Source organism: Eptatretus burgeri, chromosome 11 (genome assembly GCF_056783735.1).
Source record: "Eptatretus burgeri isolate ZD-2024b chromosome 11, Ebu_testis_v1, whole genome shotgun sequence".
In the NCBI taxonomy this organism is placed as follows: Eukaryota; Metazoa; Chordata; class Myxini; order Myxiniformes; family Myxinidae; genus Eptatretus; species Eptatretus burgeri.
The window spans coordinates 91,476,850-91,498,763 of NC_140971.1; the positions used below are offsets into that span (position 1 = coordinate 91,476,850).

The 21,914-nt window shown below is 43.4% G+C and overlaps 1 protein-coding gene across 2 annotated transcripts in view; it reads right to left on the reverse strand.

Moving 5' to 3' along the window:
- LOC147017616 (proprotein convertase subtilisin/kexin type 6-like) overlaps positions 1-21,914 on the reverse strand; it is a 141,759-nt gene that overhangs the window by 76,999 nt on the left and 42,846 nt on the right. For both annotated transcript variants that reach the window (XM_085847373.1, XM_085847374.1), the window contains exons 3-11: positions 15,137-15,244; positions 14,580-14,726; positions 14,394-14,470; positions 12,842-12,930; positions 12,590-12,762; positions 12,072-12,284; positions 11,593-11,693; positions 8,894-8,997; positions 8,667-8,784 (exon numbers count right to left, since the gene is read on the reverse strand). In XM_085847373.1, the coding sequence (XP_085703499.1) occupies positions 8,667-8,784; positions 8,894-8,997; positions 11,593-11,693; positions 12,072-12,284; positions 12,590-12,762; positions 12,842-12,930; positions 14,394-14,470; positions 14,580-14,726; positions 15,137-15,244 (1,130 nt within the window). The remainder of the gene's footprint in view (positions 1-8,666; positions 8,785-8,893; positions 8,998-11,592; positions 11,694-12,071; positions 12,285-12,589; positions 12,763-12,841; positions 12,931-14,393; positions 14,471-14,579; positions 14,727-15,136; positions 15,245-21,914) is intronic.

Below are 21,914 nucleotides of genomic sequence, written 5' to 3' on the forward strand. Positions count from 1 at the left end.
CAGGTAGGGTTGATTTAGCCTGTCATCCTTCTGGCATCGGCAAAATGAGTACCAGCATGCTGGCAACAGGGACATTGAATTAGCAGCACAGCCACGTCCCCAGAAAAATGATGCAGCCAAGCAGCCACAGGCTGCATATGAATAATTAAAAAAAACCTCCCAACCACGAGGAGTATCTTCGGCTGTGACTTCCCCTCCGCTCCCACCTATTGTTTGTCAGTGTGTTGTACCCTCCTCCAAAAAGTGATGACTCCATCTCTCATGCAGACAACATGAACCAGCTTTTAACCAATCATCCCAACTCTCTCTTTCTCATGTGTGGCAATTTCAACTGTCACCATGCAACTTGGCTGAATACCTCTCTCAACAGCCGTGGCACTTCAGCAAAGGATTTCTGTCACTCCATGGGACTGACTTTCCGACCTGGCTTCATCGCAATGGCATATCTTCCCTTCTGTACTTGGTGGTGACAAACTTCCCCGCTGATGTCTCCTGCTCTGCCTCTACTCCAATTGCTTCATCTGATCATATGCTTGTGAGTCAACATCTCTCTGGCTATTTTCAAAGAGCTACTTCAACGCTTGTGAGTCTGGCAGTTCACTTAGGCATATGGGCAGGGACTGCAAGCAGCCATCTCTCTTCAGTACTGGTCTCCCACATCTACGACCCCTGATGTTAACTCAGCCTCGGAATTCTTCCACAGAAACCTGTTCTCTCTCTGGAACAGATTCACCCCCATCTGGTCTTCAGTTATCCTACCCTTATTCCCACTCATGGTACACTGAATCCTGTGGTGGGGCAATTGCTCTGAAACAACTTGCCTTCTCTTCCTGGAAAGCTAACCCCATCGAAGGCAATCTCAGCGCATTCCAAAAAGCACCGCAACAAGTGTGTGTCCACTCTCAGGAGAGCCAGAAAATATTTGTCCGACCTCAAAATGGAACTTTCAGACTTGTCTGCCTCCTCTAAAGCCTGGTGGCATCTTGTCGTCTTTCTCTGGCATATGCTCAACTTCCATCAGTTCTCTCACTTCAAATGGCACCAGAGCCGTCTCTGCTTGTGAGAAGGCCGAATGCCTCATTTCTGTGTTTGCTTCCAAATCTGATGTTTCTAACCCCTTGTTCTCTATACCTACCCTACCCAGGCACACCCAACTGCTCCTATATGTCTTTTGCACCTGAGAAGGTCAGAAGTTTCAGGCATCCCTCAATTTGGATTATACAAATGGACGGGACGGTATCAGCTCACGTGTCCTAAAAACTTGCTCTGCTTCTCTTGCACTTCCTCTTTCTGCTATTTTCACCCTGTCATTTGCCTTTGGTCATTTTCCATCTGCTTGGGAATCAGCCAATACCACTGCATTACCTAAAATGATCCCCTTAATGACAGACCGATTAGCTTACATCAAATCATCAGCAAGGTCAGAGAATCCATCATGGCAGTTGATATGACATCCTTCCTTTTCTCCAAGGGCCTAATCTCAGATCACCAATTTGGATTCAGACCAGGTCACTCCACCTTCAACATGCTGCTCCTACTCTCCCAACAATTAATGGAGGCCCTCAATATCAGACACGAGATCAGGGCCGTCTCTCTAGACGTATCTCAAACTTTTGATACAGTCTGGCAATCCCGCCTTGTTCTCCAAAACTCTCTGCCTGTGCTTGGAATCCAAGGCGAACTCCACACATGGCTTACTGACTTCTTCTACTCTTGTGGCCAAAGTGTGGCTCTCAATGGAATACTTTCATCTCTTGTTATGGCTGGAGTGTCCTAAGGCAATGTCATTGGCCTAGTCCTATTCCTTATCTTCATCAATGATCTCTCTGAGAAATCCTCTTTATCTATTTGCTGATGACTTCTCCCTCTGCCTTGACATCCCTCATCTTTCAAATGAGCAGGCAGCAGCCTCTTCCCTCTCTTCAGACCTTGACAAGGTCTGGACTGGTCAACCACTTGGAATATGTCCTTCAATACAAACAAATCTCTATCTCTCTCTCTTTCTGAAAGGACTGTATGGCAAACCCCACTATTGACTTTCTTAACAATCCTCTTGAAGTTCAGTCCTGGGTCTCAATATGAGCCATGATCTTTCTTTGGAAAACTGCATTTCAAAGTTGGCCTCCAAAGCCAGTCACTGACTGGGCATCTTCCATCAAACAGTCCTTCCTTTGGCACACCTGAACTCGTATCCACTGGCAAAGCCTTCATCTGCAGCTTGATGGAGTACTGCTCTCCCCTCCGGGCTGGCTCCCTTGCCTCACATCTTGCTCACCTTGATGCCATAGAAAACAAGGCCTTAAAGATTATTGGAATCTTCTGTGATGAAGCTGAGTCTATGGGCCTATTACTTTCCCATCGCAGACAGGTCGGTGGTCTCTGTCTTCTACCACCCCCTTTTGGTCCTCTGCACTTACCCTCTTTAGGTTTCTGCACCTTCTGCACATACCGTACACCCCCCCCCCCAACCCAGGTTTGTGCAGGGCTCACACAGTCCACCGTCCACCCCTTTCTAGTAAAACTACCTGAATCCAGGATCACTGCTCACCTACACTCATTTGTTCCTCTTTTTTCCTGCCTGTGGAACTAACTTCCACAATCTCTTCAATCGCTTTGTTCCCTCCATGTCTGGGTAGTTTTACCTATTTAGGTAGTTTTAGAATGTAGAATGAATTCTATTTAGGCAGTTTTACCAAATTTCCAGTTTTTCCATCCTCAGAGTTTACTTCTGTACCTTGTCCACCTCACGCATTCTCCCCTACCCCTCATTCCTGCCTCCCTCTATTTTTCCTTCAACCCTATTGGTGTTTTCCCCTTCTCTTTCTGGTGTTCCTTTTGTTCTGTTGTGTCCTGATCCATTCAGTGCTGTAGCTCTTTCACAAGCCTTGACTGTTTACAAAAAAAGTTTAAAAAGCCAGAAGTTGCATTTTAACTTGAATATATTACTGTAACATAAGGTCATTTTGTGATGTTCAGTGGGACAATGAAGGAGAAATTTCCTCATCCCCATGGATGCCAACCCATGGGGTATTCTCATTATATTCTACTTCTGCATTTGATTACGCTTTGAGATGTTTTATATTAAGATATTAACCAGGTGTTGGCTTCTGGTTAGGCTGGTGGCTTGGTATCCTCAGATCCTGAGTTCAAGCTCTGTTTCCACTGAATCAACACCAGGGGGTTGACTCAGCCCGTCATCCTTCTGAGGTTCGGCAAAATGAGTACCAGTGTAGCAGCCAAAGGCTGCACACGAAGGGAAGGGGTATTGACGGATTTATTAAATCTGGTATTGGTGTGGCGCAGGCATTATGAGCCGAATGGCCTCCTGTGCAAAATTTCCTTGTAATTTCTTGTAAAATTGATCAATCTGCAACATCCCTGGGCAGGCATCTCACTATGGTCAATTATTCACTGAAAGGATGCATGAAGAAGGTCCAAAAAGTGATGGCGCCCACTTGCAGTGAGATTAGTTTCATTAATCACGATACCGAGAATAATTATCAGTCATTAGCAGAGTACCCGCCCTATGGGCGATCTTTTTCCAGGCATGCATCTTCTTCTGATGCATACCTTTATTCAGGCGGTGTATAGGCAACTGACAGCACTGTAGGCAAAAGAAACATGAAGTTATGTGCATGAAGCAAAAACATACACGACCAGACTGCTTAATTCTCAGACTGCTCATTGAAACTTGATGTAACCTACCAGTCAGAAGTTTTAGAACACCCCCATTTTACAGTTTTTACTGGAATTTAAGCAGTTTCAAGTCCAGTGAATAACCTGAAGTTTCTACAAAGCTAAGCGGTAAACTGCCAGAGGTTCAGAATCAGAAGACAAGTTTCTGAGAGTCAACAGACCTGTAGTACCCTTGCCCACCTGGAGGTGGTGCTACACGATACACATTTACATAGAGAATTTGCGTCCCTCCCCCTCCCACCACAAGACCACCAGCGAAGGTAAAAACACCCCTATACATGAATTGGGGTCATGCTGATCCTATATAGCAAGTCTGGATGGAATCTGCCCACAACTGTAAGAGTTGCGTGACAAACAAACAAACACACAAATACTGATCCATGAATTATAGTAAGGATATCAATTAGTGGGAGAATACTGCACAGCACTATCGCTATCCCAGCACACTATACATAGCTTTATGGCTGCTGTAGGGTTATCATGTGGCGTTATTCACTGCCATGATACGTGCAGTGTCATCGCAGCGAAAACTAGAAGGGCACTTTGTAGAGCGCATACCTCCTCCACGTAATACCTGATCCACGAGAACATATCGGGCCCAATACATTTTTGAAATATCATGCTGTACAATACTGTATCGTTTTTAGGTCATCTCTACCGAGATGACCTAATAAAGCCGGACCAAATGTCCGTCCGTACGACCATCCGAACGTACGTCCGTCCATACGTCCGTCAACAATTTTTCTTTCCGATTTTGATGAAACTTAGTATGTGGGTAGAGGTCGATGAGTATTGCACAACGATATAACTTTTGTCCGGGTTCAAGGTCAGGGACGAGGTCACGTTAGTTATAAAAATCGCCATTTTCAAAACCTATCTCGTCTGCCATTCTACAAGATATTCGGCAACTGTTTATTGATTATGATAGTAAAAAATATTATCTTGTCTCTAACCGGACAGATTTTTGAATTTCCTTCCCGTTTGATCGTCACGTGATCTGGAAGATGGCCAAAAACGCCGATGCGATTCACAAAGAAGGAAGGAAGGAGAAATGAAATATAAATATAAAACACATTTTTAGCCTTTTTAGGTCATCTCTTCGAGCATGACCTAATAATATGGGTGTCGATGTCCTTCGATCAAAACGTCCGTCCGTTCACAATGAAGTTGAAGCGGGAGATCTGGTCATTAGTGGTCCTGATAGAGGTCGATGAGTTGTACACGATAGTATAACTTTCAAGGTCACCGAAGGTCAAGGTCAAGGTCACGAGGCCTTTGAAGTTGCGAAAATGACGATTTTCAAATTCTATCTCCTCCGGCATTTCTCAAGCGATCTTGAATTTGATTGTTGCATATGAATCTATGGGACAATATCTAAAATTTGATCAGGCTGGATTTTCGATATTCGTTTCGTTTTCGTGTCACATGACTTCAAAGTTGGCAAAAAATGCGAAAGTGATCATTTTCATGCGAAAATGACGATTTTCAAAATCTATCTCCTCCTACATTTCTCAAGCAATCTTGAATTTGATTGTGGCATATGAATCTATTGGACAATATCTAAATTTGGTCAGGCCGGATTTTCAATATTCACTTTCGTTTTCATGTCACGTGACTTCAAAGTTGGCGAAAAATGACGATTTTCAAAATCTATCTCCTCCTACATTTCTCAAGCGATCTTGAATTTGATTGTAGCATATGAATCTATGGGACAATATCTAACTTTGTTCAGGCCGGATTTTCGATATTCGCTTTCGTTTTCATGTCACGTGACTTCAAAGTTGGCAAAAAAAATGCAAAAATGACGATTTTCAAAATCTATCTCCTCCTACATTTTCTCAAGTGATCTTGAATTTGATTGTGGCATATGAATCTATGGGACAATATCTAAATTTGGTCGGGACGGATTTTCGAATTTCGCTTTCGTTTTTGCGTCACGTGACTTCAAAGTTTGCAAAAACTGCCCTACCTTCAGGAGGCTATATATTCTCTACTGGGCATGGTAAAAGTTAGTGAATGGTGTGATTGCATAGCAGCTGACCTTGTATATTATATATTTATACATTTTCCGCCAAAGGTGCAAAAGATTCAAAACCCAAAATGTAAACGTCGGCATTTATTTTCAAAATATAATTTCGTGCACGCGCGCCAAAATGCCGAGTCATCTTTAACCAAACTGCACAGTACGAGCTGCGCAGTGGAGCTGCGCATTGGAGCTGCGCAGTAGAACTGCGCAGTAGTCTTCGGTCATAACTGAACATTGAGAACTTGTGGTATTATTTCTCGCAGAGATGACCGTCACTCCCGCACGGGGGTAATTTTATATTTATACATTTTCCGCCGAAGGTGCAAAAGTTTCAAAACCCGAAATGTAAACGTCGGCATTTATTTTCAAAATATAATTTCGTGCGCGTGCGCCAAAATGCCGAGTCATCTTTAACCAAACTGCGTAGTAGAACTGCGCAGTAGTCCGGTCATGGCATCTGAGCAGTGGCCAGCGTGGTTCAGATTGACTGTGGTTTCTGGGGCGAAGGTGATTGTTAAGAAGTATGTCGGCGGTATAAATTTGAGTGACTGTATTGGTGATTTAATCAGCAACATCTTGACAACGAATATTCTGGCCGAATGATTGCATCAATTCAGTGCATCAGCAGGGATGATTCGCAGGCTCCTCTCGATCGTGCCAATATCTAACATAATCACCGGCGGACATAGGGCTGCAGGCTGTGGGGCGAGGCCACGGATCCCGGATGAGGGGATAAGTGACAAATTATGCTACATGCTTCGGGCTTTCTGATTAATATATCAATGAGTACATTCCATAATTAATGAATTAATAATTAATGAATCTGGCATACAAAATATTTTTTCATACCTGACATGTTACTTTGTGCAGTGTCACGAAACTTCTGTGGAATTAATTAATGAATTTGCTCGCTCTAACGATTTTTCAAACCTCAATATCTCTATAAATACTTAACCAATTTTCATTCTGAAAGTTGCATTATAATCAGTGAAGAATAATCTACAGGATTATCATAATTTTCGAGAGCTAAGCCTATTTTTTCGTTTTTTTTTTTACAACCGGAAGTGAAATGTCCCCAGAGAGTGGATGGACCGGAAAACCACGTGTTGCACTTACTGGTGATTCTGATGTGTTAATCCGGGTACTAAATGAACAATACATATTTATTAATTATGTCATTAGTAGTATTATCCTAGTGTATCTCTGTGAACTATTTCAATCTAAACGGTTAGTTTGGACTGTTCCGCGGTTACCTGAACTGAACATTGAGAACTTGTAGTATTATAGAGATGACCGTCACCCCCACACGGGGGTAATTTTTGGTCCTATCTTTCAATGGTGAAGAATCACTTGAAAAATCAAATAATTCTCGAATCCAGATCCGCATTTGGATCTTCAGCAAAATCGAATCAATTCGTCCTTGCCACACACCCAACCTGTCCACCAAGTTTCACCCGAATCCTTCCACAACTTTTTGAGATATCGTGAGTTTATTTTTTATTTTTTATTTTTTGAGATTGGCTCTATCTCTCAATGGTGAAGAATCACTTTAAAAATTCTCGTATCCAGATCCGGATCCGGATCTTCACCCAAATATAATCAGTTCGTCCTTGTCACACACCTTGCCTGTTCACAAAATTTCATCCGGATCCGCCAACAACTTTTTGAGATATCTTGTACACAAACAGACAGATAGACAGACAAACAGACAGAAAGGGGTGAAAACATAACCTCCTTCACCTTCGTGGCGGAGATAATCATCTAAATACAAGATCAATTGGAACGAGCGAATCCTTTTGAGGAAATTTGGAAATCTGCCTCCTAAAGGCTCCTCTCGATTTGCAAATACAAAATTATTGGCAGTTAAAGGATATGATGCATTTTATAGGCTTCTTGCACTCCAAGCTAGTTCAGCAATGTCATCAGGCTTTTTTGGACGTACATGTGACAAAGCACCTAATGCACCCCCCATCCCTCCTGGCAAAAGGCAGGGGGGGGGGGAGGGGAGGGAATTCTCACCTCCCCCCCCCACTGCTCAGGTGTGCCAGTCTAAACTACTGTTATGCCAGACAGATGTTGTCATTAATTTACTGTTTGCCTTCAGGCATGCTTGTTAATGTTTGGTACTGTTTATCATAGTAAAGGATTGTGCTACTGAGAGTAGTGTTCACAGTTGCTCCTGAAAGCCCTGAAATGGGGTAAACATTGCTGGTCTGCCTGCCTTTTCTTCTTCCACTTTGCTATGCCAATGGATGCTTCACAAAAGCTTTGTGTACAAGTTGGAGAGTTTTCAAGAACGCTCATTTTATTCTGTGGTATTCTTCAGACGCCAAAGCAGAATCAATATAAATTCTGCAAATTGAGTATTTGAACGACAAGGCATCGCAGAAGTTCATCGGCAATCTGTTCTTCTTTCGGCTGCTCCCGTTAGGGGTCGCCACAGCAGATGATCCGTTATGATCCGCATACTGATTTTGGCACAGGTTTTACACCGGATGCCCTTCCTGACGCAACCCTGGTCGCCTCTTACGACACAGGGATAAGGATTGGGTTTCACCATGATTCTGGGCTGCCCTCCCTACACCCTCTCATAGTGCGGCCCAGTGCAGAGCTCCCGTCCTCAAGCGATCCTCCAACCCAAGCCTCCGAGTAGCTGGATTACAGGCGCACGCCACTACGCCCGGTAGAAGTTCATCGGCAATCTTTTTGGCTAAAACAGGTCATGCGGTCGGGAGTATGATGGAGAAAATGATGCACTAATTTCAGGAGTTTTCGATTCAACACTAATAATGGGTTTATTATAAATCGGAGAAATTTGGATTTTAATTGAAAAATAATGACAGGTAGGTCTGATGTATCAAATGTGCTTGGTATGTAGATTCCGGAAGAGAGGGACAAAGATTGTGAAGTAGGCTCGAAACACTCTGGAGGACAGATAGAGTACCTGGCACGCCGATTGCTCTGCTCAGTACAAGTGTGCTTTGCAGGCACAGGCATCCAGGTCTCTGCGGCACGTACCATTTCAAAGGCATCCATCAGTCCAAATCCATACAAGTGGCTCACTGCAAACATAATCATGTATTGTAGCATTAGCAAACAATGGCAAGCCAAATGGTGCTTTAAAAGAAACACTCTGTTTGGACTTGCAAACTGATTTGCTATCAGTCATACCTTGGTATCCAGCTCCATTCGTCTTCCAGTCTGTGGCCTTTAGGTGAGCGGCACGAGATGTCCTCACAATTAGGTGTTGCACATCTCTCCAGGACAGCATAGGGCTGGGGAGAAATTTAAAGCAAAGAAAGGACACATGGCCTGACATTTCAGTTCGCCTTGTATTGTTAAAGGTGCACTGCAAGCAAATTTTTGGAATTCTTATTCTATTTAAACATAAACAGAGACATTTTTCGGACATTACCATAAAACAGATGAAAAAGAAAACCACAAAGCTTCAAAGCGAGTGGACAAACTCTTTTTGCTGACATAGCATCGGGTCCATGGAATAGATCAATGTCACTTCTAGTAATAGGAGATGTGTTACACTTTGTCATGGGTTCTCCTTTGGGCCCAACATGAGCAAACATTTTTGTTGGTTTTCAAGAACTGCAGAAGTTGACCAAGTTGCAGGTATCTCAATCCCCCATCTTATACTGCAAATATGTGGATGACATATTTTGCATGTTTGAATTTCGTGAAGTCTGTGACCACTTATTGAATGAATTGAATTCTCATCATCCTGCCCTCAAGTTCACGACGGAATTGGAACGTTCTGGTTGCTTACCCTTTCTGGACGTCCTCGTAGGGAGATCTGCGTCATTGTTTACTACGTCCATCTATAGAATGCCCACTTTCACCGGCCAGTATACTCGATGGGACTCTTTCAGTTCAACAAGATACAAGATTGGTTTGATCAATGTATTGGTGAGTCGAGCTAAGAAGATACGATCCAACTCCAAGCTTCAGAGAGAGATGGACAAGATTGCCGGCATCCTCAGTGAGAATGGATACCTGAGTACATTATCAGGAGGTTTTTGCACAAATTCCTCACTGCTATAGATGTACGGAAGATGGGTCCCGAAAAGTGCCCGGTTTATATCTAGATTCCTTGGAAAGGGAAAATGTTGCAAACATATGAGGAACAAATCAAAAGATGTGTCTCAAACATGTATCTGCCTGTTCGTCCAAGAGTGATTTTCACCTCTCGACATCTGATTCCCACAGTTAAGAAGGATGTCCTGCCTGCCTCATAGCTTAGCAATATTATTTACGAGTTCAAGTGCCGATGTGATGCTCGGAATGTAGGCAGAACTACCCAGACTCTGACTGACAGACTCAAACAGCACGTCCCTTTGTCCATCACGAAAAAAACACTATTGGTATGCGAATACAGCCGGTACATGCTTGCAGGAAGGCCCCAGCATCAATCCCAAAGTCGTGTGTATCCGCTAATGGACAGTATTTGATTGAGAATGCAAACTGTGCTGAACATTATAATGTGGATGCATTCAAGATATTGAGTAGAGGACGAAGTATAACACTTCTTCGAATACTCAAAGCGACATTTATCTATTCCATAGACCCTATATTATGCCGGCACAAAGAGTTTGTCCATTCGCTGTGCTTATTTGTGCAGAGGAAGAGGAACATGTACTCGTCTCATGATCACAGATGTTGATGAAGAGGATTCTGCAACAGCCTCAGACTCTGCAACCTCCAATTGGAGAGCTGAACACTAAACACGCTCTTCCCACCAGATTGACAACGTCCAATCGGAATTGACTTTGTTGATAGGTGTCTATCAGACTGTTCTTCTTCCTTACCTCATTCACTTTGTGCGAATTTCACCTGATCAGAGCTCAACAAAAAGTTTTGTGGTTTTCTATGTAATCTGTTTTATGGTAATGTCCTTCAAATGTCTCTGTTTGTGTGTATATTGACGTTTTGTAGAACCAAGCATCTTTTTAATTCTCATTCTATTTTAGATTTGTTTTTCAAAAAAAAATTATACATGTATATACATTTTTGTGTCATTCATTCATCCGTTCCACTGAATGAAATGGAGATACTCAAAAAGACAGCTATAGAACACACCTCCGGAAATTTGGGGATTGTGGAAAGGTTTGCAAGTCATTGCACAAATGGATACCAGTTCAACATTCTTTTCTGAGCTGTGCCTTTGACTTTCTACACCACCGTTCAACTACTTGTGGTATATAACGTTTTTGTCCACCTTTCCATGATATTGAAAGAATGCACTTTAATACCTAGTGTGGAGAAATCCAAAGCTCTGGCAATTATTGGATCTCCAAGCAGCAGACAACGGGAGGAAAACCCCAACGCTCGCTTTATTTTCTATGTACTCATTCCGATTGCTCTCTTACAATCCTCCATACATTACCACCGAATTGCACACGTTCATCCATCAACTTATGATCGTGATCCAAGCTTTCTGCCAAGTTTGACTTGATCATCCTGGTCTTCCAGCACTTATGGAAGCAGTTCCTCACCTTTGCCCAGTCTTTACCTTTCAACAGGCAATGCCAGAGGCAGTTCTTTGCACATTTATCAAACCCTCAATTTTGTGTTCATGAGCATTCCACCTTCAGCTTTGGCCTTCCTATTAATGTTTGCAGTTGACTACCCTTTTCACTTTGAAATATCCTTCGAAGGTGTCTGCTTGCTCGTTTCTTCCCAACAAAAATTGTTTTGCCTCTCAGTTCTTAATCCAAGCATCAAGTACAAACAAACAAATAGTTAAAAGATAAATTTTAGTCCATTTATCAGTTTCAACAAGAGGCTTTGTTTTCTCCAGATAGAAATCTGAACTGGAAAAGTCAAAAATTGGGAAGCGTTGGATTAGAATAAGGATGTACTTTGCCTGCAGAGCTAAAGCGATGATTCCTGCTGCCATGGGAGCTGATGCAGAGGTTCCTGTGTGGCTGTCTGTGCAACGCTGCCTCAGGTCAGTGGTCATCTGTGTGGGAGGATAAATGGGGACAGGGGTTTAGAAGTTATGGGTTGTGGATATAGTGTTCAAGTCGATGAACAGTACTTGGGATTGGGCCAGACAGAAAGTCAGTTTTACTGTCAAGTCAAAGCAGGAAGTGAACTTGATATCACAGGCTTGGGAGAGAACTGTACCCCAAATGTGAGCAAGGATGGTGGATTACAAATATGTGCTCAAATTATGCAGAAAATCATCCTTTATGATTCAGACTACGTTATTCGAAAAAAGTAAGATTACACAAACGCTTGCATTCCAGGTACCACCATCATTCTGTCGTTGGCATAATTTAGTGCGACTTTGCAAACTTTCAGTGTGGAAATGCGCACACATGTACAATTAACGTACAATTTTGCGATCACCATGTTCGCCAGAGCTGTAGGTAGTCGCCAACGTCGAGCTGCACTCTTCTAAGTACCACGGCTTATTACCACGCTCGCTCGTCGAGCTCACAGAGATCGTATAAATAGAGTTGGTGTAGCCATCGCATGAGCAGTGATCATTGTTGTGGCCACCATTTCCTGAAGCCCATACGAATATCGAGCCACGTCCTTGACGACCCTGATGAGGCAAACATACCAAGCAACATGTACACACTTAAATTTCCACATGTTCCCATATAATCGAGCTCCACATTCTCTCCCCCGACAGTCTTATATGCTGGCTTGTAATTCTGGTTTGAACATTATCCCCAAGCGGTTGTTATTGATAACTCCTTGGAGAGATCTTTCCCTTTCTCAAAGCCTAGTTCTTATGTAGCTGTTTCCATTTCAACTTCTTTCTGGTTTTACCATTTCATTTCCTGTTCCTATTCCACACTACTAAAAACCCTCTCCCCTTCCAATATCATTTAATTAACTACTGACCCTGAGAATGCCGGCATGCAGTGCTTTACGTGCGAGAAGCGCTGGCCCATCCACAGTGCGCCCGTCGTCATCTGGGCCCCAGCTTGCACTGTAAATGTCGATGTGATCAAGGTTCAGGCTCAAAGACTCTGCCTCCACCATATCGGTCACATCCCCGTCCAGCATGCGCACACCTGACAGGCACGTCCCAGTTCACTTCAAATGGTCTTGTTCTCCACCACACCTCAATGCGAACAAAAACACGATGCTCACCTCCAATGCGAGCCTCGTACGCGATGCCAACTACACAATGCGAATTATTAGCTGCGGCTGCCACCTCTCCCGCACAACGAGTGCCGTGCCTTCACACAACACATCCATTATACGACACGTTACCACAACAAATATAAGAAAGGTAACATGTTACTACACCACTTGCACAGCAACAATCAATGATACCAACCTGACACAATACATTACCATTACACTTCTGTAATAAAACATTGTACTTTCAACACGACCACAATGATATTATAGAGAAAATGGCTGAGGGGGTAAGGGAAGGAATTAATTGGAGTAGTTAGTTATTTCCTTAAAAACATGTGTTTCGCTAGATCGTTTTGGATCTCCATAGACAGGAATTGTCAGGGTTGATCTGTAGAAAGCTGGTCCCTGAACGGAGTGACGTTGGCCAGATCTCGAACCTCTCGGGTTGTGTATCCTGAGACCATGCCCGAGCAACCCATCTTGGGCCCATCATGTGTGGAGAAACAACTGCCTGAACATTGCACCAGAACTGTCCCATGGCATCTCAAGCTAAAGGAAGGCCTTACCTGAACTGCTGAACACCCCACCCCATCATCTTCTCCATCCTTTCCTTTGTGTTGTTTGAACACTCGAGTATGATAAGGCTAACTTAAAAAGAATAAGCGAAGGCCTGAAGGAAGGTGATTACTTATTTATTTTCAGTTCAACCTTTCCTTTACGGTCTTTACTGTGACTAATGTGATTTTACGTGTTTGAATTCTTGCGTCATATGGTTCACTCCAGTTTGTCCACGCATGGGTAAATTTGGCTTCATGTGGTGAACATACACATCAATCTGAGCTCCTGGGTGGCCGGCACACAAAATTCCCGGCAATCCGATTGGTTCAACATAACATTACAATCGCAGTAACTTTCAAAAATTAAAGTTAAAGATCGCTTCCTAAAATGCTCGGTTTCATCGTCGCAGATACAAAGTGCTTGCAGTGTGTCATGTGATTTCCTGTCAATTTGGCTTCCTGTTTTTAAAAAAATTTAGAGAGCTTTATGACGCACAATGTGAGTCCAGCCATGTGACAACATGTTACAGCAGGATAAGACTGTCATAAACATTTAACCATCAAACTACAAGGTAATGTTATTACCATCGCAACATCATCCAAACATTGGTCCAGAACACTTTTGTTATTGCAAGTTATATTGCCGGCCCAAAAACAAGAAGGGATTGGCTGGATAGGTCAGAGGGCGCATACTCAACTTTGAGGTCTGTCACCTGGGTTTTATACTTTGCCCAACTATAACCTGTAATCCTGGTTCTTCACGAGCTGTCCCATCAGTTAGCATTCACTTATTAATGTTAAAGATCACACCATACTCTTTGAAAAGAGTAGGTCATTGTGTGCCTGCATCCCAGTCAAAAACATTGATCCTGCCCTGATCCACAACAGGTACTCTTTCCTCCTCTAGTTTCAATGTACCCCTTAACTTTCAACCATATTTACTCCCTAACTCTATTTCTAAACATCTTACAGTTTTCTGGGCAACTTTCTCCACAACTCACTTGTTCTCGTTGGTGAAATCATAACGGGGCATCGGGTCCCTGTCATGACCATTAACATCATAGCTTGCTGCAGAATCCTGGGGTCATGGACAAAGGATAGCGGTTGAGCTGGTCAGTAAAGACCGATGGGATGTGAAAGTGGAGCACAAGACAAGTGGAATATAAAGTGTTGTTCTCATGCCTTACATAATTCTGAGCAAGATCTGGATGGTTTCTCTCGATGCCGTCATCCAAGATGGTTACCACCACACCACGACCCGTGTAACCCCGTCTCCAAGCAGCCACTATGTTCATGTCATTGCGACATGACTGACTCCCCTCTTCTGCACAGTGCTGCACTCAAATCATTGCACAAAGACAGAGAGAGACAGAGACAGAGACAGAGACAGAGACAGAGACAGAGACAGAGACAGAGAGAGAGAGAGAGAGAGAGAGAGAGAGAGAGAGAGACAGAGACAGAGACAGAGACAGAGAGAGAGAGAGAGAGAGAGAGAGAGAGAGAGAGAGCTACAACACCTTGAACTGCACAACCGGAATGCTTAAGCCTAGACTATCGGAATTACATTTAACTACCTGAGCAATGAGTTCAATTGTGTACGCAATGTTTCTCTCACAAAATGTCTAATATTTTACTGATATCAGGTGCTATATCAACTCAATAATCCTGAGAGCTCACAGGAAATTCTACATTTTGCTCAAGACACCACAAGCTAAATATGCTGTTTTGTCTTGCTGATACGAACCATGTACCACATGCTGGGCCATTTGGCATCATTGAAAGCAAACTCAGCCTGGGGAATGTGACCTCGTTTTACTCTGCGCTTCACAGTCTGCCTCTGAACCCACAGCACCTGGAGCACACAAATGAAACGAGACATTGCACAAACACCAGGCAGGCTTTAACTCGTATGGCCTGTCACCTGAACATTTTATCATTTGATCATTCAACTGAAATGGCCCCCAAACAGCTGTCTCGAGGGAAGAGGGCCAAAATGGAACTTAAAAGGACAATATTGTTTGCAAAAATTGAGGGAATTTGTGAAAACACATTCAATGCTCACCATAGTGTGTGAAAAGGCTGCCGCAACATGCGGGCTAGCAAACCAAACCATAGCGAACTGCTGCTATTAGCAACCGACTTATAGCTCAAAGAACACAAAAACTTCTAAAATATCCTCAATGTTCATCTCATGTTTTCCAAACATTTCTCTTAGGCATAACGGTGCATTTTGGATGGAAAATTTCTTACACAATGAATCAATGATGGCAATTTTTTTTCCTTATGTTACACTTAAAGTAGACAATTAGAGAGTTCATAAAACACGTTATCCCATGCAGTGTTAGGTATATGCTTCAATGTCAGTAAAATACATACTTCAATTTAAATAATGATTTTAAAGATCGTTTAAAAAACAATTCCGTATTTTTAGCACAATTGGTGCGCCGGAAATTTAGCGCCACCTTTATACACCACCCTGTTTAACATGTCCAAGTACTACTAAACAGAAGGGGTTTGGAAGTGACAAGAAGGTCATTTGTGTTCTACAGCTGTTAAAGTATATAATTGAATTTAAAGAAAACAAATAATTGTAAACGTTGTCGAAAAAAAAAAAATTCCGGAATTTACCGCCGTTGACACAGCATCAATTATATCACCCTATCTAACAGTTATTCATGCCTGTTGTTTGTGTCCTTTATGACGTCCTTAAAAAAAAACAGTAAGACAATTGTTTCCTGTTTAGAATGATTTTCAATTTTGTTTCACTGCTAGGCAGGCAAAGTAAATTTTTTTTATCTCACTCTACGCATGTGTGATTGGGATGAATTCAGCGACAAAGTACTGTTAAACTACAGGTTTGTTTTCATATTCATGTTCAAAATATAACATTCAATTTAAATAAGTTGTTCCTCGATCATGAACTGACGTTTACAGACAGACAGACATAAATGAATTGCTTAATCCCACTTTTTGCTTCGCGTGCGTGATTAATGTCCCCGTTAATCTCCCCTTCCAATTGCTTAATCCCACAATATTGTTGCGGCCAGGGGTTTGAGGTTCACCACGAGGGGAAGCACTCAGGTTCCGCCTGAACGCCGGGTCCTGAGGCCACCAGCCACGGATATCTCTGTGGCCCGGTGAGCTGCGAGTTAACCACGAACGCCGATTGGCATCGTCAAACCTGGCAGGGTCCCGGTACCTCGTGTGTTACTTTTCTGTTGGATTGGTAGTATCAATGGAGGCTCGTGCCCTCGTTACGTATTTGCATTATCTTACCTGATCAGGTGCAGCTGAGCGGAGCTGCCAAGTATGCACTGGCTAACATGTCGAGCCAATTGGTGGGGTGAAACCTCCTGTCTATCACTAGTACACATTAGTTTAGTCAAGACGAAAGAGATGAAACAGGCAGGTTAGAAAGAACGATTTACCAAAGAATTGCAGCACGCAAGTATTTACAAAGGTCAATGAAAGCAACCCATTTACAATGATCAAATACAAGCAAGAGGAACAATACAAGAAACCACAGCACCAAAATCACAACCCCAAAGGTCTTATTCACATTCATGCTTAAACCCTTCTACAATCTCACACTTAGTCAAACATGTATGACATGGGCCCAGCAGAATCATACTCCAAGGAAGTTAGATAGGAAGAAAGAGGAGGGGGGCAGAGTTAAGTTCTCGGTGTAGGTTCGGCCCCTGGCCTCACCCGAGGCACCATCGACAGACTGGTACTGGCTTGATACAGTTTGGGTGAGAGGAGGGAAGGTCAGTGTTGTTTTGTAATGTGGTGGGTGCGGGTACAAAGGAAACATGTTAGGGGTGAATCGGTATGCTCACCCGGACCAAGGGGGAGGTAAGTTGCTGTTTGCTCTCTTTTGTTCTGGGTCAGCAGTCTCTTTGTGCGTCAAGGGGGTGTGGGGGGGGAGCGAGGTGGTGAATTAGAGGACAGCAAGAAAAGATTGCGTACATCAGTAATGTAGCCTCGTCCTTTGCCAGAGACGTCTGCCTGCCTGCTTCACACCTTGGGCCCACTGGATGGTGCTTTGGGCTCAGCGTAGCCTGGACCTCCATGCAATGTGCGCCTCGGTACAGCGCAAAGGGTCTCTCTATGGTGGCAGGCAGGTTCATCTTCCTCGCTCGGCAGAATATATCTGGTTCAGTCAGAAGGCACCGAGTAGCGCCCGCATTCCACCTTTTATCCTGCCTGGGTGGGGCAGAGTCTGGTGGGATCAGAGCTCAGATGTTCACCTCTCATCCCATACAGAGCATTTGGATTGGTACGCTTTCTGAGCACCACCTTCTTTCGCTGTCAATCAACTCTGACCAATATCCCCGTGCATGCACTGCTGTTGTTTGCAACAGGATTTCTCGCTTACCAGCGCTCCCGCCAAAGTCCGTTCAAACGCTAAGACATTTTTCCTTGTGCTGCGTGGTTCATGTGAGGTGAGGGTGTTTAAGTGTCTGTTTATGGTGTAAAATATGGGTGACCAGGGGAACTGTGGATAGTGAATTTATAATGAGTCCTAGGATCGCTAATGTCTCAAATGTGTCTGTAGAGGTAAAGGAACCAAATTGGAACTGTGTCTCACTGAGTCTGGAAAGAGTAGAAGCTAAGTTAAAGACTGGGTCTACAATGTGCAATGATGACGTAATCGCGCACTCAGTTACCAACCTATATGGTCTGTGGATTTCAGGTTTTGGGAAGTGGTGTTTGTGGCAACGCAATGGAAGGAGGAAGAAAACCTCTCTATAGCCCTTTACAACACATATCCCGTGTCCCACTAAACCATGGATGTGGCTATCTGAATACATACACTAACGATATAACTTCCGATGGCATCTACGTGCTTGGATATGCACTCACCCGGGGTGGGGGGCGGTTTGCAAAACCGTCAATATGTTCCTCAACAGCATAATTTCTGTGCAACTTCTGGCTGCTGCTTTGAATCAACTCAAGGAGCATGGTTCTACCATTCATGCAGGCCCCATCCCCCAGAGATCAGGGCAAAAAAAACTGCGTATTTGGCTAAAATAAGGCACACATTGGCCTTCGACGGAACAGCCAGCTTAATATTCTCCAAAGGACAGCCTGTACACTACACTGCTGCAATGCCCTGAGAGCGACGCAAGACGAATATGCTTTATAACTGGGAGAGGAATCAAACGCACACCAGACAGATCAAAGGCAAGTGCAATACCTATGAGTGATTTTGTCATCTCAAGAACGCTATTACAGATCAACACAATACAAGAATGGCAGAGAAGAAGAAAAAGCCACAGGAAATAAAACTTCATTATTTATTTTTTCCTGTTTCGGTCAAGCAATAAGACTGAATATGTATTACAGCAAATACATTACAATGGAACTTTATTATACAGCTTTTTAGTCTCAGGTCAGATTCTCCACACAATTTAATTCCATTAAAAGGTTTGTATTATATTTTACTTTTACATTGTACATCATGCCATCCTTTCCACCTGATGCTAAGCCAGTTGTTTTGCTTGCCTTGGCTCATGAAAACACAACATTCTACGGTATTGCTGAAAACTGAGTAGGCCTTTAGGCAGGTAATTCGTTGGAATGCCAAGTTCATTCTGGATCTGGATCTGACGTTAGATACTGTATATGTTACAATGGTATCCAGAATTCGATTGAATGGGTCTTTTATGAGAGGTTATTTGACCTGTGCAAGTCCTTTCCAAAGAATAACTGAACTAGCATATGTCATGTGATGCAGAGATTACTCGGTGATGGAGTTCACTCAAAGTCTGTTTTTTATTTTCGGTTTGATTCCGAAAGTCGTGGACTGGTATTGCAATGTCTTTGGAATTTGGGATAGTATTTTAAAGTTTTAAAGAGGCCAAAACCGTATTTAAAAAAAAGAGTAGCAGCCATTAAAGGCTCGTTTTATTTTGGCCTAATTGAAAACATTCAAGACATGTTCAAATCCCATATACCGGATGTGTTTGCCCATTGTCTACGAATGACCATGCAATTCATACAAAATGCACTGATGTCGATTAATGTCTGTGTCGGCCCTTCATGTGATACATTACAAGTTCCTCCATGATATTTAAATCAATATAAAAAGTATATTGAACTAGAAGGGTACTTTTCACCATCGTGACATCACCAGATATGCCTCCATACATATTATTACATCATTATACATACTTGTACGAAGTTTGATTTAAATCCCTGAACCCTGATTCAAAATATGAAATAATTCTGGCTGTCAAACCATGAGTATGATCAGGTTGAAATTTAAAACATATATTCCCCATGACCACTAGATCGTAATTGTGACATTTCACACCGATTGATGAAGCTGTTCAAGAAAAATAATTATTTTTTACAATTTCTGTTCAATCCAATATGCCAGCCAGACCATGTGACCTATCAATTATTCATGAACACCTTGGTATCCCCAAGGCTTGGGGAACATGTGTGTGAAGTTTCCCTTCGACCTGTCCAACCGTTCTGGAGAAGATGATTTTTAAAGGTTTGAGGGTAAATCCAATATGGCTGCCAAACCATGCGACCTTTCGCATCATACTTGGAGAAATTTTTGTTCCTCATGGATAGGCGATCATTCCTATAAAGTTTTGCCTCGATCTGTTCACCCGTTTCGGAGAAGATTTTAAAAGGTTTTTATGTTGAACAAAGAAAAAGCAAAAAAGGCTGCCAAACCACATGACCGATGACATCATTAATATTTTTCCCTCATACAACTTAGTCTGAGATACCGGGCGTAGTGGCGTGCGCCTGTAATCCGGCTACTCGGAGGCTTGGGTTGGAGGATCGCTTGAGGACGGGGGCTCTGCACTGGGCAGGGTGTAGAGCAGCCCGGAATCATGGTGAAACCCAAATCCTGATCCCTGTGTCGCAAGATGCGACCAGGGTTGCGTCAGGAAGGGCATCCGGCGTAAAACCTGTGCCAAATCAGTATGCGGATCATAACGGATGATCCGCTGTGGCGACCCCTAACGGGAGCAGCCGAAAGATGAACAACAACAACAACTTAGTCTGAGATGACCCTTAAAATTTTTCATACTGATTGGAAAAAGCATTTGACATACGCAATTATGACATCATAATGAAGCCTCCTAGGACATCATCAAAATTCACACTTTCCCATGGGGAGTACTTTGCATGTGCCAAGTTTCACTTTTGTCCATGGAGTGGTTTTGGGAGAGACCTCATCTCATCACCTCTGAGACTTTGTCATCCTCCTCTTCCGGCCCTCTCCCCTTGCTCTTCTGCAATCCCCCACACATTCTCAACAACTCTCCCTACCTCTCCCTCTCCTCCATCATCCTGCCCTCCCCTACCCTGCCCTGCACCCAAAGCCTCCTCCCCTGCCTCTTCCTTAGCAGTGTGGACCTCAAAGATACAGGACCTTCACTCTAACCTGACAGATCTTTCCATACAGATTCCCACTGACAAACCAGACATAATCTACTTCACAGAAACCTTCCTCTATCAAGACGTCTCTGATTCCCGGGTATCTCTTCCCGGTTCTTCCCTTCTCCGATATGACAGACATGAGCCTTGTCCTGGCAGCGGGGTTGCTCTCTTCATCAAAAACTCTATTCCTCACTCTCCATGCACTGCCCCCGGAATACATCTGTCTACAGCTTCCCCTCCACTCCCACCTCATGTTTTTATGTGTGTTGTACTGTCCACCAAACAGTGATGACTCCATTGATATCTTGCTCTCCAAAAACATGGACCAACTTCTATCCTCTCATCCCAACTCTCTCTTCCTCATATGTGGTGATTTCAATTGTCATCATGCCAGTTGGCTGTATGTGGGTACCTCCCTCACCTGCCATGGCACTTCAGCAAAGGACTTCTGCGACTCAATGGGACTGACACAATCTGTCAACTTCCCAACCCGGATCTCAGTCAGCTGTACTCCATCTCTTCTGGATCTAATTTTGACAAATTTCCCTGAAAATATCTGCTGTTCTTCCTCCACTTTAATCAGTTCATCTGACCATATGCTTGTCAAAGTGGACATCTCTCTGGCTGTCATTAGAGAACCACCTCACCGCCATCAAGTCTGGCATTTCACTTAGGCTGACTGGCAGGGACTTCAAGCAGCCATCAAACTTCTAGACTGGTCTCGCATTTCTATTCTCTGACATCATCTCCTCCTGGGAATTCTTTCCATGAAATTTGCTCTCTCTCATGCATAGATTTATCCCATCTCGTCTACAGTTGTCATACCTTTCCTCCCGCCCATGGGACACTGAAGCTTGCGGCGAGACAGTAGTCTGAAACAACTTGCCTTCGCCTCATGGAAGGCAAATCCTACTGAAGGTAATCTCAGTTCCTTCCACAAATCTTGGAACAAGTGCGTGTCTACCCTCAGGAGAGCTAGAAAACAACAACTTTCTTATCTCAAGTTTGAATTCTCAAACCTGTCTCTCACGTCTCCAAATCCTGGTGGTGTCAAGTTAAATCTGTTTCTGGTGTATGTTCCCCCTCCATCCCCTCCCTTACCTCAAATGGCT